Genomic DNA, 18,078 nt, shown 5'->3' on the forward strand with positions numbered 1-18,078 from the left:
ACACACACACACACACCATCCACCACCCACTCTGAGCAGGACCCCAGAGCTGCAGGCTTTGCAGCCTACCAGCTGCAGGCCCTGCTAGCCCCCCCTCTCCTCTAGGGCTGGGTTTTTCCAGCCGGAACCTCGCTCCCTCTACTGCAATCTCTGGAAACTGGTGTCTGACGCGGCTGCTCCCGCCTATTATTTATTTATTTATTTATTTTCTTCCTGCTGAGACCCTCCTGTCAGAGGAAGAGCCGCAGTCTGGAGACAGAGAAAGGCAGAAGCTACAGGGGGAGCCGGGAGTAAAAAGGAGGTGGAGAGAGACTCCCATACACCCCTATCTGCTTTCCACAGGGGACCATGAGCACCATGAGCACCCGGCAAGAGGCCAGGAGAGATGAGGGAGACTCCAGGAAAGACCAGGAAGCCTCGCTTCGGGACCGAGCCCACCTGAGCCAGCAGCGCCGACTCAAACAGGCCACCCAGTTCTTGCACAAGGACTCGGCTGACCTGCTGCCCCTGGACAGCCTCAAGAGGCTCGGCACCTCTAAGGACCTGGTAAGGACCCTGACCCTTCCTCTCCTCTTCTTCATATCCTGTGTTTGGGGTGCAGGGAGGTGGTCTAAAGGGCAGAGCCTCAATCTTCGAATTTCTTTCTCCTATTGAGATGGTGGAGTTGTTTCTGCTAACTTGCAGCCCCCTAGTCCTCCCCAGATCCTTCATTGGGAATGTTTCTTGGCCTGGTGACAGTGAGGGTCCCTGGGTTCATAACTCAGTTTCCACCATTTTTTTCACCCTTCTAGCCTAAGGCTATCCTGGGGGCCGTGGAGAGTTTTGTTGTTCAGTTGAAGCTTAAAGGACCCGGGATTCCCACGGAATGGGCACATAAGGACAGTAAGGCCTAGAGGATCGGTCAGCCCAGGGTTATGACTTCTAGATTCCTTCAAAGCTGCCCACAAATTTGCCTCCTTCCTCAGACCTGCTTCCGCTTTTGCCCTTTCCCTTATCACCCATTTACTGAGGGTCTTCTGGGCAGTCAGGGGTTCATATGACTCTGACCCGGACCATCAGTGTCTGTGTCCTTATGTCCTTCCTTCTCAAACCACTGCAGCAATTCTGGCCCCCAGAGGGAACAGGCCCAGAGTGACAATGAGGAGGTGAGGGGGTTAGAGTCAGTGTGCAGTCTATGCCCTCAAGAATATAATGGTTAAGAGCATGGGCTTTGGAGCCACCTTGCTTGGGACCGAATTCTGGCTGTAATTCAGAAAGTTGTCTCTGTGCCATGTTATCTCCATCAGTTAGAAACGAATAAAGTTTCAAGTATCCATCTGGTAAAGAGGTCACCTAGGCTGCCACATACTTAGCATTGTGACAGTGCCAGGCTAATAGAAACACTAGGGAAATGGTTGGGAATGCTTCTAGCTGTGGTTCCTTTTAGCCTTTGAGTTGCTGTAGGTTCTGGAGGGTCCAGAGAATACAGAATTCCATTTTGTGGCAGCCATTTCTCCCTGTTGCTTTGACTGACCTGGCTCTACCTGTCTGTCCTACTCCAGGTCTGGGTTTTCTCTCCAGGAATCCCCTAGTCCCTTCTCAGCAGCCCAGAGAACACAGGAGACAGCTGAGGAGCAGGGAGGGCCAGGAGAACAGGTTCTTTGGTGGCCCAGGGACTGGGCCTTGTGCTTCTGTCTACACCTGTCTTGCCTAGAAGTTGCCCCGTGGACACTGCAGCCTCAGAGTAGCAAGCTCAGCCTTTTGGCGCTAGGGTTTCTCACCTCTCTCCTTTGCCTTATCACCTGCTGCATGATCTGCAGCAGGCAGCGCCTATGACTTTGGGAATGAAGAGGCAACACTCTGGGAGCCCCTCTTCACATTTGGGATAGCCCCGACACACACTTCCCACAGTGAGGAGCCTGGAGGCACTGTGGAAAGAAGGGCATGGGAATTGGCTGTGCTTTCCCAGAACAGCAACTTGCTGCCAGGGTCTCCTGAGGCCAAGGGTGGAAAAACAATCCCAGGCCCCAGGGTCAGGTGGAGGAGTGTGCGGAGCCTGGTCGGCTACAGGCATTCTTCCAGGAGACTTTCAGGGTCTCACTATGTAGTCCTGGTGGCCTGAACCTGCTACCTAGCCCAGGCTGGCTTACAACAGTGCCTTTTAAGTTTATAAACAACAGAATTAACTATAATTTTGAGATAGGATTATGTAGCCCAGGCTGACCTCACCTTTGTGGTGATCCTCTTGCCTCCCCCTGCTGAATGCTGCAAATATAGGAGTGTCCTACTATACACGACTAAAACCAACCATTTTATTTTGTGTCTTTTTCCTTTTTATTTTTAGTCCTGAGGATGAGACTTAGGTCCATGTGCATGCTAGGCAAATTTTTCTAGAACTGAACCACCCCCAATCCCCAAGCCACGGAGCTTCCCTCTTTATGCTGAACTAGGCCCTGGGACAGAAAGATGAGCAAGACAGATCTGACTTGAAGGCCCTTCCAGGCTGCAGTGGGGGTGAAATCCAAAAATAACATCTGTGAGAACCAAAACCGAATGAGCTACAAGGGGGAGGAGGGAATGGCGGAGGGCAGAATAGCCCAGAGGCCAGTCCTGCAGGTGGAGTCAGTCTACTCAATAGAGTGTAGGGAGCTATGCATAGACTGGCCTAGTGAGAACTGAGAGGGTGGGCTTCCAGGAGAGGAGCAAGGGCAGAGGCTAGGGTGAACTAGTCTTCCAGAGGAAGAGGAATAACTTCACTAGAGTATGAGAGCAGTGTGTAGTGTACAATCCAGAAAGACAATAGCCAGGTCAACTAGGGATCAGTTCAGAAAATACGGAACTGGGTGGAGCTGCTCACACATTTAATCCTAGCATTTGGGAGGAAAAAGAAAGCAGATATCTCTGTGAGTTTGAAGCCAGCCTGGTCCACATATTGAATTTCCATAATCAAGGCTTCATAGAGAAACCTTGTCTCAAAAATAGAAAAAACAAACAAACAAACAAACAAACAAACAAAAAACAAAGCAGAGGGGCTGGAGAGACAGCTCAAGTGATTAAGAGCATTGATTGCTCTTTCAGAAGACCCGGGTTCAATTCTCAGCATCCACATGGCAGCATACAACTGTCTGTAACTCCAAGATCTGACACCTTCAGATTTAATTTAATGGGATTGCAAAATAGCAATGCAAACAAGCAAACAAACAATAACAATAAAAAACAAAAGTAGGCTGTCACTATACTGGTGTGTGTTGTTTGTGTGTGTGTGTAATGTATTTTATACAAGAGAATAGCACTTAAAAATTTGTCTTCAAGACAGGTGTTTACTATGTAGCTCTGGCTGCATTGGAACTCACAGATATCTACCAGTCTCTTTCTCTTTAGTTCGGTATGTACCACCACATCCATACCAGTTATTTTTTTTTCTTAAAGGTAGCCTAGGATGGTCTTGAACTCAAGGCTATTCTGCTTCAGCCTTCTGAACACTGGAAATGTATAGGTATACACCACCATATCTGGCTTGTACAGTTGTTTTTACATTTTACTTAAGCATTTCTCAAACTTGAATGTGTAGGAGTCTTATTGAAACAAGATTAGGGACTAGACTGGTCTTGATGGCATATACCTTTAATCCTAGATCTTGGGAGGAAGAGACAGGTGGATCTCTGAGAGTTCAAGGCCAGTTTGGTCTACCGAGAAAGTTCCAGGTCAGCCAGGGTTACATAGTAAGACCCTGCCATAAAACAAACAAAATGTCAGGTGATGGTGACACATGCCTTTAACCCTAGCACTTAGCACTCAGGAGGGAGAAGCAGGCAGATCTCGGATTTTGAGACCAGCCTGGTCTACTGATCGAGTTCCAGGACTACCAGGTCTATGCAGAGAAACTCCGTCTTGAAAAACCAAAAATAAAACCAAAACCCAAACAAAATCAAATCACAACAACAAAACAAACCAACCAAATAACTAAAGCAAACCTACTCATGGCTGGGAGAGCAGCTACCCAGCAGGGCATCTGCGAGGGATGTGCGAGCTCCTGGGTTGACACCCTAGCATCAGAAAACAACAAGCAAAATTCCAGATGCAGGTCTGAGACTCTGCATGTCATAAAAGCTGGAGACATGGCTCAGGGGCTGCTCTTCCAGAGGACATAGAGTTTATTCCTACTACATACTGGCAGTTTACAATTGTCTGTAACTCCAGTTCTAGGGTATCTGATGCCCTCTTCTGGACTTCAATGGGCCCAGAAATGCATATAGGCAAAACACACAGACACATACCCACCTCTTAAGATCTTAATTACAATCATATATAAATTCTATATGTGTTGGCTTGAGGACCACACTCTTAAGTAGCAGGGATTTAGCTAAATCAGTGTAAAAAGACAAGTCTTGCTGGGCGGTGGTGGCACATGCCTTTAATCCCAGTGCTTGGGAGGCAGAGGCAGGCGGATTTCTGAGTTCGAAGCCAGCCTGGTCTACAGAGTGAGTTCCAGGACAGCTACGGCTAGACAAGTCTTGGAGGCAGGCTTCTGTAAGAGGGGAAAGGTGTCCAGTGGCCTAAGAGAATTGTGGGAGTCTGGATACAGCAGATGTCCTTACAAAGCTGGGAAGCCTAGCTGGCAGAGCACAGGATGGATGAGGGCAGCTACAGATGAGAGGGGTCAAGGCTAAATTGTTCATTATTCTAGCCTGAACATCTTTTTTTTTGGGGGGGGGGGGTTCAAGACAGGGTTTCTCTATGTAGACCTGGCACTTGTTCTGTAGACCAGGCTGGCCCCGTATTCAGAGATCTGCTTGCCTCTGCTTCTCTAGTGCTTTGGATTAAAGTCATGTGTGCCACCACTGGTTGGCTCATATCTTTTGCAATCATATTTTAAAGTATTTTTTGAGACACTTAGGCCCTGCTGGCCTCATACTTGCCATGTAGTTGAGGATGACCTTGAACTCCTGATTTTCCTTCCACCATCTGGCAAGTGATGGGATGACAGACCTGTTCTACCATGCAAGAATTGTATCATATGGAGCTAGTTATGAGCTTCTGTGCAGGTACTAGGGTTTGAACCCAGGTCCTTTAGAAAAGCAGCCAGTGCTCTTAACTGCTGGACCATCTCTCAGCTACTTTCTTACTGCTCCTGTCTGGGGTAGAGCTGGGGCATTCTGTGCTTTGCAAGGTTTACGATGGGGGAAGCAAGTGGCCTGTATCCTGGGCTTAGACTGCTTTCACTATTTTGTGATGGAGCCAGCAGCCACACAGTGTGATCCAAAGACGCCTGGTGGAGGGAAACCAGAGGCGGCTTCAAGGGGAGTCTCCCCTGCTGCAGGCCCTGATCCATGGCCATGACAGCAGCAGGACCAGTGCGACACAGGTTCCAGCTCTGCTTGTCAACTGCAAGGTAAGAAGTCTTCCAGTACTGACTTTGACTTTGACTTGCCTGCTGAGCCTGCCCACTTCACAAGCTTTCCATTCTGCTGGGCTGTCAAGAGATGGAGAGGTGTTTCTCTCCTTTTCTGGACCAGCATGTACTTTTCTGTCTCCTTTGTGTACTGCCAGATGTCCACACCATTGTAGTATTATGTCCCCATGCTTTTATCAAACTATATTTAAATGTATCTTTTCTGTACTGCACACATTGAAAAGGGACACGTGTACAAAAGGCTCATGTCCCAAGGTAAAGAAAAATCTTAGGCTATGTATGTTTGTGATATCACGTGTGTGTACATGTGTGCATGTAGTGGCCAGAAGAAGCTGTTTTATCCTCTGGAACTGTGTGCTATCCAATCCAGGGATTGAACTCAGGTACTCTTGAAGAGTGGCAGATGCTCTTAACCCCTGAGCCATCTCTGTGGCCCCAAGGTTCCTCATCTCTAGAGCCATTGGAGCACCCACTTGCTGGTGGGACAATCCCCAAAATGCCCACTGCCTCTCTGCTCAGAAATCTTTCTTCCTAATCTCCAATCATCCCTTGTCTGCATTCTTATTTTTTTTAAGACTTATCTATTTTATGTATATGAATACACTGTAGCAGTCTTCAGACACACCAGAGGAGGGCATCAGATCCCATTACAGATGGTTGTGAGCCACCATGTGGTTGCTGGGAATTGAATTCAGGACCTCTGCAAGAGCAGTCAGTGCTCTTAACTTCTGAGCCATCTCTCTGGCCCCCGCATTCTTATTTTTTAAGGCCCAACTCTGATGCCTCCTCCTTGAGCTTTTCTCTGTCCAGCAAGAACAGCTTCCTGTCCTCGCAGACATGCTATTCATGATCCTTACACTGTTCTACCATGGATGAAGTCATATGTCATCCCTAACATTGCCGAGGAATGGCACTCACTGAAGTATCTACTAGCCATTCACCTTACATAGCAGATGCTCAATAAATGTTTGGGACAAGAAAACTAAATTTTTTTGTGTATGTATCTAGGTGTTCACCTTGATGCCTGTCAATATCCCAAGGCAGTGAGCTTGTCTTCCTGTCCCCATTCTTGGTCACCCAAATCTGAGTGTCCATAGAAGAGGCTTGTCTTTTTAGCCCTCTCCTCAGATTGCGGCTCTTTGACTAGGAGGCCTTCAGGTTCTTCTAAACGAATAGCTCTGGCCCAGCTCTTTCTCAGCATAACGGGCTCGCCATGTGGAAATGTATGACTTCCTTGACTGGTTTTTGGGAGAGTCGGTTTCACGTTTGAAAACTTGTTCATCCCTCATCTCTTAGAGGGAAAACATTAAGGAGCCCAGCAAGTTGAGGGTTCCAACCCAGGCTCCACCCCCCAGGCTTATTAACTCATCATAACTCTTCTTCCTTAGTGCCAAGACCAGATGCTTCGAGTGGCCGTGGACACAGGGACCCAGCACAACCAGATATCTGCTGGATGCCTCAGGCGCCTGGGGTAAGAGTGCGGCCTAAGCCAGTGCACAGTGGGTGGCGTTTCCTCCCCTCCCGCACCCCCTTTTTTGATTTTTGATACAGGGTTTCCCTGTGTAGCCCATGTTGGCCTCAAATTCAACAACCTTTTGCTTCAGCCTCCTGCGTGTGCGTTTGTGTTGACACTACAGACCAAACTGGGCTTGGGGGTGTGGTTTCTTGGGTGATGAAATATCTTCAGAGTATCTATTGAAGATGGCTGCCGGTGGCTCCTGTCTGTAAACCTAGCGTCTGGGGTTAAAGAACTAGGAATCCAAGGCCAGCCTTGGCTACTTGAGCTATCTGAGACAGCCCAGGCGCCACAAGACTGTTTCAAAAACCACAGCCTCCCCTCACCAACCCAAACAAAACCAACAACCAAGAGTGAACTTGAAGCTGGGCAGTGGAGGCGCAGCCTTTAATCCCAGCACTTGGGAGGCAGAGGCAGGTGGATTTCTGAGTTCGAGGCCAGCCTGGTCTACAGAGTGAGTTCCAGGATAGCCAGAGCTACACAGAGAAACCCTGTCTCGAAAAACCAAAAAAAAAAAAAAAAAAAAAAAAAAAAAAAAGAGAGAGAGAGAGAGAGTGACCTTGCTGGCATCCAAACTGTCTCCAGTCCAGCTATTCTGTCTTCTTTACCTGGGCAAGTTGGCCAGGCAGGAAACAGCTGAGCCTTCCCTGCAGGGGTCAAGGACTGGAAAGACAGCATAGATCAGTATTAGCAATTTTTGTATGTTTTTGAGACAGGGTTTCTCTGTGTAATAGCCCCTGGACTCATTTTGCAGACCATGCTGGCTTCCAACTTACAGAGATCTGTCTCTGCTTCCCAAGAGCTGGGATTAAAGGCCTGCACCACTATACCTGGACTTTTTTTGGGGGGGAAGGGGCTTTTTAACTTGGGGTTGGGGACGGAGAGGGGGCTAGAACTGGAGACTGTTGTGGCTATAACCCTTGCATTCTAACCATAGGTTAGGAAAGAGGGTCCCAAAAGCCCTGGGTGGGGATCTGGCACCTGAGCCACCAAGTCAGGTAGAACAGCTGGAGTTAGAGCTGGGGCAGGAGACCGTGGCATGCTCGGCCCAGGTGGTGGGTAAGTCCTCTCACTTCTTCCACTTCTCTTCTGAGTGGTTTCTGCTCCTGTCAGCGCATGCTCCCAAGTTGTCAATGCGCACAGATTCTTACCCATTCTGCTGATCTCAGCTGCGGAGGGTGGACTGGCCTGGAGAGGGGCGAGTGCTCCCTCAGAGGGCAGCAATGGTCATACAGTCAACCTTGTTTTCCAATGGTTCCTGCAGATGTGGACAGCCCTGAATTCTGCCTGGGATTGCAGACTCTGCTCTCCCTCAAGGTAAGGCATCCATCCATGCTTGGGCCTGACCCAAAATGCTAAGACAGGCAGAAGGCTTGGGGTGGAAGCCCCAATCAGGCCGGCAAGACTGAGAGAGGTACTGAAATCTCGGAACTTGCTTAATTATCCCCAAAAGGAAAATGAAGTGGGTTCCCTCCCTGAAGGGGCAGGGGCATGGGAGCAGCGGGAGGCAGAAAGAAGGGAGTAGGTGTGAGCTGGCGGGGAGGTGACCACACATCCGTGGTCCCCACGGCAGTGCTGCATTGACCTGGACCGTGGAGTGCTTCGGCTGAAAGCCCCCTTCTCGGAGCTGCCCTTCCTGCCTCTGTACCAAGAGCCTGGCCAGTGACCACTGTCTCAGCCAGTCCCTAGGGCAACACCGTGCCTTAGGGAAGAGTGTGTGGAGTGGGTATTACCTGAGCAGGGCATCTGGAGACCGCTGCATTAATTTCTTTTCTCACCACCCTGACCCCGCAGTCGGCCACCTCCCTCTGCTTCTCCATCGCTGCCCTCTGCCCTAGGAATTCCTACTGAGAGCATCCATAACCCTGAGGTCCTGGCTTCCCCACTCTTTCTTATCCCTTCCCAAGTGCACAACCTCACTTACAGAAAGGTCCTCCAGCAAAGGGGACTTCACCCTAGTTGTGGGGGTCAAAGTTACGTGCTGTCTCCACCGGCCTGAAGCCCACCCAGGCTGGCCTTCCTGACACATGCCCCTTTGATCCTGCACCCATCTGCTTACAGCTGGGTGGGGGTGACAAGTAAGTAGGTCCCTGAGCTCAGGGCCTGTTGTCAGTACCCTTTCTGGGCAGCAGACGTCTGAGTGTCTTCTGGCTGGGCAGACTCTCAAATTGTGGTTAGGGGAAGAGAGACAATGATGTATCTAAACCAAACCAGGGAACTGGGCCCCTTACCTGGGAACTAAATACAAAGCCTATGGTAGACTAAAGAGGAACCAGCATACAAAGGGCACTTTCTCTCCCAAGAGGCTCTGTGGGGGGGTCCTGGTCGCAATCCTCACCCCCCTTCATTGCAGTGCTTTGAGATAAGCTCCCTCCCAGTCGGCCTCCCACTGCTCCATAAATGGCAGACTTGGCCCAGGGCAGGCCCTTAGCCTGCCTCTGCATTTGAATAAACACTGTTTCTATAAGGTGGGTGTGTGGCTTTGGTCTCCTCCTCCTTACCTGGAACCCAAGCTGGAACTCAGGCCTGTGAAGTATACTTTACACCGAATGTGCAGTACAAATAGACAGGCAGTTGTAACAAATTACCTCCGCTGTGAGGCAAATACTGGACTCTGACATTCTCCATGTTCTTTATTTACTCTATTCACTTAGTTCAAAAGCCCTGGGGAGATGGCTTAGTGGGGAGGAGCATTTGCCATGCAAGCCTGAGAACCTGGATCTGAGACTAACACCCATGCAAAAGGGTTCAACTCCCAGAACCAAACAGCAGCTCACATCTGTCTGTCTGTCTGTAACTTCAGTTCCAGGGCTGCTTCTGACACTCTTACACAGTCATAAATACAGGCAACGCACGCACACGCACGCACGCACGCATGCTTATGATCCTAGTACTGTGTGATACAGACACAGGTACACACGCACGCACGCACGCACGCACGCACGCTTATGATCCTAGTACTGTGTGATACAGACACAGGTACACACACACACACGCGCACGCACGCATGCTTATGATCCTAGTACTGTGTGATACAGACACAGGTACACATGCACGCACGCATGCTTATGACCCTAGTACTGTGTGATACAGACACAGGTAGACCAGTTGTCTTAGTGATCAGCTAGCTACATGAAACAGCAAGCTTCAGATTCAGTGAGATACACCACCCCGTCTCAAGGGAGTAAACTGGACGGAAAGAAAGAAGGAGTCTGGACATCTTCTTCTGGCCCCCACACATGGGGTATGGGTAAATGGATCTGCACACATGACACACACAAATTTTAGCCACAATCCAAAGGATTCTTACTTATAACTGGAAAAATATTTAGAGCACACAGAATAATGAGCAAATAAAACATAAATGGCCTAAACTACACACACACACACACACACACACACACACACACACACACACACACACACACTATGGCTGGTCTAAAACTTCACAGACCCAACTACCTTAAACTCATTGGAAAGCTGCACCAGATTGTTAATGCCCTTCTGTTTTGTTTATTTGAGATAAGACCTCCAAATGTGACCCACAGGTCTCAAACTTGCTATGGAGCCTTGGCTGGCTTTGGACTCATAATCTTTCTCCCAAGAACTGGAAGTACATTGGTGCACCATCATGTAAGACAAACTATGAGTGTCTATCTTCCTACAGACAGTCAATGTTTGGGAGGCAGGTGGGTGAGACTCTCAAGCAGTGCAATACTTTAGAGTACAGCAGTGCTAGGTGCAGCTGACTAGCAGAGTGCTTGGCTGGCGTGGGAAAGCCCCAGGGTCCACCTCTGCACACACAGACATAGAAAACAAAACTAACAAACCAAAGCAAACCAAAGAGACAGGGAGAGAGACTGATTATGACAAAATGAGAAAGCCCTGACCTAGTTGCTTCAGTAAATGGAAGAACATAGGAAGATGAGAGAGACAGGAAATACCCTAAAAGAACAAACACTCCTCTACTCCTGCAATAACTGCTTGTGTCAGCTGCCTGGAACTATGCTGTGAGAGTGAGCACTCAGCAGGGGCCGTGCCACCTCCATGCTCCCTCAGCTCCTCAGGCCTGAAGCCTTTCAGGTGTCGGATCATGGCAAAGGTTTGCCATCTTGTCTCACAAACAAATCGGTTTCCTGCAATGAGAGCAGGGAGCATGAGAAGAAGACCATGAGCAACAAGCAGAGGGGCAACAATCTCTTCATCAAAGGCTCTCAAGAGGGCCACCATCCACCCATGCTGAGAACCCAGTCCTGCTCCTCTGTAATATACATTCCCCATCCTGCCAAGCTCGTGGATCACTTTGGGGTAGGGTTGGGGGCTCAGAAGGAACCTTCACCAGCTAAGTGGTCAAGCCTAGCTAGGTGGGGTCCTGGAAGCTTGAGGGGGTACACTGTAGTGGCTGATCCGGATGGTAGAGAGTCTGATGAAGCAGGGTACAGACTGCGGGGAGATCTTCAGGATCTGAAGGCCAAGAAGAAACTGGTGAGAGGCTGTCAGGCCTCCAGGGGCAGGGCAGGGGCTTTGCTGACACTCACCCACACCCAGCTCCTGCAGTAGGCTGTGGTATTCAGGCTTAGCCTCCAGCAGCTTCAGAAGATTGGTGGACTCCATCCGCTCCAGCTGCACCTCCCAGTACACGTAGATCTTCTGATTGAAAGTGACATATACCAAGCAGGGACTGTTGCGGCCATCTTTGCAGGCGTACTGGCCTGGGAGCCGGGGGCAAGAAGAGAAAGGCCAAGGATTAGTCCTGGTGTCAGGAAGAGGGCAGGACACCAGAGTCTTCTCACCTTGGTGAGGTTCTGGAATAAAAGAGACAGCTGTGTGCACGCAACAGCTAGGTAACAAAATGATCAGAGAGGAAAGCTTCTCTTGGCCTGGCCCTTTCTTCCAAGCCACACAGCAACCTTTCAGGTAATTGGGTGCTTTCCAACTCCTTCCATTTATTGTGGGGTCCTGGTGACTGAGCCCACAGCTTTGTACATGCCGGCTCTACCACTGAGTACACCCTCAGCCCATTGACATTTTAATGGCCAGATACATTCCTGTCACCCAAATAGCCACTGCCTCTTTTCAAAGTCCAGGGGTACCCTGGAAGCATTTTCTTCAGCCTGGCATGCTCAAGAGGAACTGTCTTCCCAGTCACCCCATTCTTTATACATTTAAAGATGGAGGGCTCCCAGTGCTTTACTTCTCACTCCAAACTACCATGCTAGGGCCGGAGAGGTGGCTCAGTACACTGGTTGCTCTTTCAGAAGACTGGGGTTCAGTTCTTAACATCTACGTGGTAGCTAGCCATTGTCTAGAACTCTAGTCTTGGGGATCTGATGCCCTCTTCTGGTCTCTGTGGGTACTGCACAGACACGGTGCATAGACATCCATCCAGGCAAACACACACATATATAAGAATAAATAAAAATTTCCTCCTAAATTAAAAAACAAGCTGTTAAGATGGTAGCATAGTCCCCGTCCTCCACCCACTAGTGAAGGCTAAGGAACCCTTCATGTATGAAGACATCGACCAGGGCTACACTGAACAGAAATGAGTCAGTCACTTCCTGACACATTTACTAAGCTGGAGTAGCTGAGCTTAGAGGCCACTGTCCCACCTGCACAGAAGGCACGGATGTTTTCATCCACTTGGAAGCGCACAACGGTGCGGTTGTGATCGATGATATAAGTCTGTCCATCCCAGGCACACGCTACTACCTCCTCAAGCCCGTTGCCCTGAAAGAGGTCAAAGACAGGATGCCACAAGGGTCAGGAGCCATTTTAATAAGAGACTGGTCAGATGTAGTGTCATACACCTGTACTCTCAGTGCTCCAGAGGCTAGAGGCCAGAGGCAGACACCAGCTGGTGCCTGATCAGCACATAGCAAGATCCTGGGTCAGAAAAGAAAAGAAACAAGAAAAAAGATCTGATAGTAGGGTGGGGGCAGTAAGACATAAAGGACCATGAACTTGACTCGGGATGGCAAACTATAAATTAGGGTATTTTTCCATGTGCCAAGTGTTCAACAGGGCAACCAATGATTTACTTTGCCTAATATTCAAAGCAACACTATGATGTTGACATTCTCAGTTTTATCTAGGAATGTTGGCTACCAGCACCAACGTTAAGGAATGGGTTACCTGGAAATATGGAGTTAGAAATAGATAAGAGGAGATAAAAGAAATAGGAAGAGGTAGGCCAGCCATGCTGTACCTTGCCCACATGGGAGGTACCTTAAAACATTAGACAGGAGCCTTTACTCAGCCATCTTGAACCTTTAATAATAAATCTTTTGTTCCCCCAACAGGTATAATACCTGGGGCAAACACCACTCCCCCCAAGCACGTCAGCATCTCAGTCCAATCAGCGACTTCCTTTTTACTCTGCGGAGGTGGAGCTTTCGAATGTAACTGGAACCAGGTTGGAGGCGTGGCAAACAGTAGGAGATGGGCAGAGAGGTGTGGCTATCAGAGGCAGGCCTCAAACCAGGAGGGTTACATGGGAAATTTCCGCTAAGAGGGATAACGTCACTTGTCAAGATCACAAGTAGGGGAGCAAAAGCAAAACCTAAGTACAAAACCAGAAGTACAAGTCTGTTCTGGTCAAAGCCACCCAGCTCGCACCACGGTAGTCAATCAGCGTGGGCCCATCTGGCACGTGAGGGGCTACAGCGATAGCAAATAGACTCACAGACAAGGAAAGACACCACAGAGCACACAGCCATAGTTATGACTGATAACCCACTGCTAGACCTAGTGGCTGTTTGTTGTTAGGGCTACTATTTTGGCTGAAAGGCCTGGAAATGATTTTCTAATAGTCGCATAGAGAAGTATTAAATTGTGTGCTATGAGGGCACACTTGAGTGTAACAGACACTCTCATTTCAGGTCTGAGAAAAAGGCTCAGTGCTGACCAGGACATCTCATGGGGTGGACCGGAATGATGGCTCAGCCACCAAGAACGCTGGCTTTTCTCCCAGCACCCACAAAGTGGCTAACAACCATCTGTAAATGCACTTCTAGGGGAGATGATGCTTTCTTCTCGCCTCTATGGGCACTAGGCACACATGTGGCTCAAAGACATAACATGCAGGCAAAACATCCATATACACGAACACAATTAGACAAATGAATCTTAAAAAATGGGAAAGTCCACTCACCGTGACATCCAGCTTCTCCAGGGCAAAAAGCTGGTGATCCACCTGCACAGACCACAGCAGTTTATCTGCTTCCTGCATCAGCTTCAGGGTCCCTAGAGGGAGAGAGGTGGGCGTGTGCCTGTGTGTGTGTGTGTGTGCCCATGTGCCTGTGTGTGTATGCCTGTGTGTCTGTGTGTGTGTGCCTGTATGTGTATGCCTGTGTGTGTGTATGTGATTGTGCACGAGTATATGAATCTATGTGTGCATGTGTGGGTATATGTGTGATTGTGCACAAATATGTGAGTGTATGTGCATGTGTGAGTGTATGAGAGTGTGAGAGTATCGTGAGTGTGTATGTGTGAGTGTACGGGAGTATGTGAGTGAATGTGTTCATGGGTGTGCGTGTATGAGTGTGCTGGACCTCTGAGCAGGCCCCTCAGGCAGATCCCCACCTCACCCAGCCCAGGACTACTCACCATCTAGGGTGCACAGGGCAAAGAGGCCTGCGTTCCCACCTTCGGGGTTATGACCTACATGGGAAATGAAGGCAGGGATGAGCGATAAGTCCTCCCTTCTCCCAGAGCTGCCTTGCTCCTTCAGCTCCCTCCCTCCTTACCTTGTTTAATGTTGCCAATTAGGTGAGTGGAAACGTTCTTGTTGTGGATCCGGCCAGAGGTCTGGTGCAGTACTACATCTCTGGCAGCTGGGGTCTCCCTGTGGGTAAAAGAGAAAGCCAAGGGAGCTGAGTTCTCTAGGCTCTGTCTATCCATCATCTCTGCAGGAGCTTCCCCAGTTTCACAAGTCCACCCCTTACCCATGTAGCAAGTGGAAGGGGAGTGATGGGGCTGCCAGCAGGAGTCCTGAGACATGACTGAATGGTGGAATCCCTGCAAAGCCTGCTCTAAAGTTAAAGGCCCAGGACTCCCATCCCTAAACAGCCTTTTCTAATGGGCTGGGCTGGGACTTAGATGGTGGGGTGCTGGCACCTGCAGACCTGTCTCAGCACCACGCCACCACGTCCTCACACTGATGCACCTGCCACCCATCCCCTTACCTACTGTCTCCTGTTGCCTCCTCAGAGGCAGGAGGGGAGCCATTGTCCTTGTTCCAGGTGCACAGCAGAACTGCGTAAGCACACCCTGGCTGCGACACAACCAGCTCAGGCACACCAAGAGGCCCCGGAGTCACAGAGAGACTGTCTACCTACACCAGAGAACAGAGTCTTAATGGGGACAGAGCAGGAAGGAAGGAAGGGAGACTGTCACCAGGAACAGGGGAGACAGAGGCGGGGCTTCTGAGAATTGCCCTCTGGGAGTTCTAAGGCTCCTGAGTGCTTGTCTGGCACCATCCCCTCCACAGTCAATCTGCTTTCTGCTGGGTGCCCACTGGCTCTGACCTGGTTCACACCACATACCTCACACACTGAATCCTCACTCCACCACACACCTCACACACTGAATCCTCACTCCACCACACACCTCACACACTGGATTCTCACTCCACCACACACCTTACACACTGAATCCTCACTCCACCACACACCTCACACACTGAATCCTCACTCCACCATACACCTCACACACTGGATCCTCACTCCACCACACACCTCACACACTGAATCCTCACTCCACCACACACCTCACACACTGAATCCTCACTCCACCACATACCTCACACACTGAATTCTCACTCCACCACACACCTCACACACTGAATCCTCACTCCACCACACACCTCACACACTGAATCCTCACTCCACCACACACCTCACACACTGAATCCTCACTCCACCACACACCTCACACACTGAATTCTCACTCCACCACACACCTCACACACTGAATTGTCATTCCACTACACACTTCACACACTGAATTCTCACTCCACCATTCCTTGCACTCTGGACCTCTTACTAGAATTCAATTGGAACCTTGTCAAAAATGACCTGGATCTCTCTCAGCAAGGACATCTTCCTTTCTTCCCAGATGGCCTGACTTCCCATAAGCCTTTTCTGTTCATTGTTCTCACCTGACCCTCCAGCATCCACTTCTTGAGGGACACCAACTGCCCCGCCAGGTGTTCAGGCCCGTCAGCCAGCTCCTCCCAGCGGAAGGCCCGCACCACACGGTCTGTGTATCCTACCACCAGCTCATAACGCCCATCTCCATCTGTAGGCACAGAAACACAATGGATCTGGAGCCAAACCTCAATTGGTCAGCTCGGGCCTACAGCTACCTTTCCACAGCCCACACTCCTGCACTTTCAATTGAGTGCAGCTTCACGTCTAGGCTTCTGAGACACTCACCACACCCTAGGGTTGCTATGGTTGCTGCCCACCCCTGCCTGGCCTTGTGCTCATGCAGCTTCTCATTGAACTGCTCTGCAGGCCCCAACACCTCAGCCTCCAGCTTCTATATCTATGCCACAGCCCCTTGACCCATTTCGCACGCCTCCTCCCTACACAGCCTCTGACCCATCAGCAGCCCCATGTCTCTACCGCCACTCTCCTGCCACTTTCAGCTCTTTACCAAATGCTACCTTCCAGCAAGAATGTCTGTGACGGGCTGGAAAGATGGCTCAGCAGTTAAGAACACTGGCTGCTCTTACAGAGGTCCTGAGTTCAATTCCCAGCAACCACACAGTGGCTCACAACTATCAATAATGGAATCTGATACCCTCTTTCTGGTGTGTCTGAAGAGTGCAATGGTGTACTCATATACATAAAATAAATATATAAATCTTTAAGAAAAAAAAAGGAAATATTAAGAATGCCTGTGGCTAGTAGGGCAGTGGTGGCACACACCTTTAATTCCAGCACTTGGGAGGCAGAGGCAGGTGGATTTCTGAGTTCGAGGCCAGGCTGATCTACAGAGTGAGTTCCAGGACAGCCAGGGCTACACAGAGAAACCTTGTCTCGAAAAACCAAAAAATGCCCGTGGTAACTCCATTTAAGATTGCCACTTCTTGGGCCTGGCTCAGAGGTTAAGAGCACTGTTGTTCTTCCAGAGGACCCCAGTTGGGTTCCCAAATAAGTCTTTAAAATTGCTGTCTCTATCTTGACACCTTTAGTCCTGTGATTTATTTTGTTCACAGCACTTACTATCCTCTAATATAGTATTGATTTTTGGCAGTATTCTAATCCTGAGCCAAATTCCCAGCCTCATTATTTAATTTTCTTATAAAATTTGTTCTGTCTCTTCTTAGTATGATCTTAGATGGTGTGATTATTTTTTTTTCATTCATTTTTGTAATTTTAGTACCTAGAACAGTTCCTAGCTTATAACAGGAGCTCAGTAAGTATGCATCAAACATACAGCAAGTGAAGATAAAGTAAAACAAAATTCAGAGAGAGCAAGTAAACACACAGCACATGTACACGACGGAGCCAACTCTCCTCAGCACAGTTCCCTGGGGTCTGCCCGAGTTCCCGCTGGCCCCTGTTCCTTGGCTGCCCGAGCTCCCCCTATTCCTGCTCCTTGGCTGCTCATGCCCACCGATGTCGCTGATCAGCATGACCTTTGTGTTGGCCGGGATGTGCTGCTTGAAGACAGGTCGCTGTTCCTCTCCAAGTGTCTCATGGTGCCCAGAAGCATCCAGAGCCTTGGTGGATGTCAGGTCAAACAAGTGCAGCCAGCCTTCTGCGCTCACTGCTACCACCAGGTTCTGGGAGAGAGAGGCACAGGACAGGCACACGGGTTAGGGAGAGCTTATCAGAACAGACGGCAGGGCTGACCTTCCCTGGGAGTCACGACAAGGCAAGGCCTGGGAGCTCTGCCCTCACCAGGGTCCTTACCTTCCCTTTGTTACAGACATCTCCGACCCCAACGCACGTCAACTGCAAGAGAGAAAGGGAAGCTGAGGGAGGTACCAACAGAGACCATTCATGTCTAACTTCCAAAGCATTCATGAAAGCTTGTGTCATGTAACCTACATAAATAGTCTTTATTAGCAGACAGACACACTCAGCTGTACAGTCTGCTTATCCACACAGCTACATGGAGACTCGAGGATGTAAAAACTCAGATTTAGGCAAAAAAA

The 18,078-nt window shown here is 49.5% G+C and overlaps 2 protein-coding genes across 5 annotated transcripts in view; one reads left to right on the forward strand and one right to left on the reverse strand.

The window, feature by feature from the left end:
• The window catches only part of Nrip2 (nuclear receptor interacting protein 2), a 26,140-nt gene continuing 8,062 nt past the window's right edge, over nt 1–18,078 (forward strand). Inside the window, exons 1-6 of one of the 4 annotated variants that reach the window (XR_004122332.1) lie at nt 1–546; nt 5,222–5,371; nt 6,781–6,863; nt 7,846–7,967; nt 8,173–8,225; nt 13,211–13,361. Coding sequence is in view for 3 of the 4 variants with exons in the window: in XM_031383560.1 (XP_031239420.1) it covers nt 349–546; nt 5,222–5,785 (762 nt within the window). In the remaining variant the exon portion in view is untranslated. Of the gene's footprint in view, nt 547–5,221; nt 6,020–6,780; nt 6,864–7,845; nt 7,968–8,172; nt 8,226–8,481; nt 9,376–13,210; nt 13,918–18,078 lie in introns of those variants that run through there. The other 3 variants (XM_031383562.1, XM_031383561.1, XM_031383560.1) reach the window with 3 other exon arrangements.
• Nucleotides 9,519–18,078, reverse strand: part of Itfg2 (integrin alpha FG-GAP repeat containing 2) — a 16,870-nt gene continuing 8,310 nt past the window's right edge. The window contains exons 3-12 of the mRNA XM_031383555.1: nt 17,834–17,875; nt 17,535–17,703; nt 16,069–16,208; nt 15,095–15,243; nt 14,657–14,754; nt 14,517–14,570; nt 14,062–14,153; nt 12,521–12,638; nt 11,447–11,620; nt 9,519–11,372 (exon numbers count right to left, since the gene is read on the reverse strand). Coding sequence (XP_031239415.1) covers nt 11,269–11,372; nt 11,447–11,620; nt 12,521–12,638; nt 14,062–14,153; nt 14,517–14,570; nt 14,657–14,754; nt 15,095–15,243; nt 16,069–16,208; nt 17,535–17,703; nt 17,834–17,875 — 1,140 coding nt within the window. The 3' untranslated portion in view covers nt 9,519–11,268. The remainder of the gene's footprint in view (nt 11,373–11,446; nt 11,621–12,520; nt 12,639–14,061; nt 14,154–14,516; nt 14,571–14,656; nt 14,755–15,094; nt 15,244–16,068; nt 16,209–17,534; nt 17,704–17,833; nt 17,876–18,078) is intronic.

Source organism: Mastomys coucha, unplaced genomic scaffold (genome assembly GCF_008632895.1).
Source record: "Mastomys coucha isolate ucsf_1 unplaced genomic scaffold, UCSF_Mcou_1 pScaffold20, whole genome shotgun sequence".
Lineage (NCBI taxonomy): Eukaryota > Metazoa > Chordata > Mammalia > Rodentia > Muridae > Mastomys > Mastomys coucha.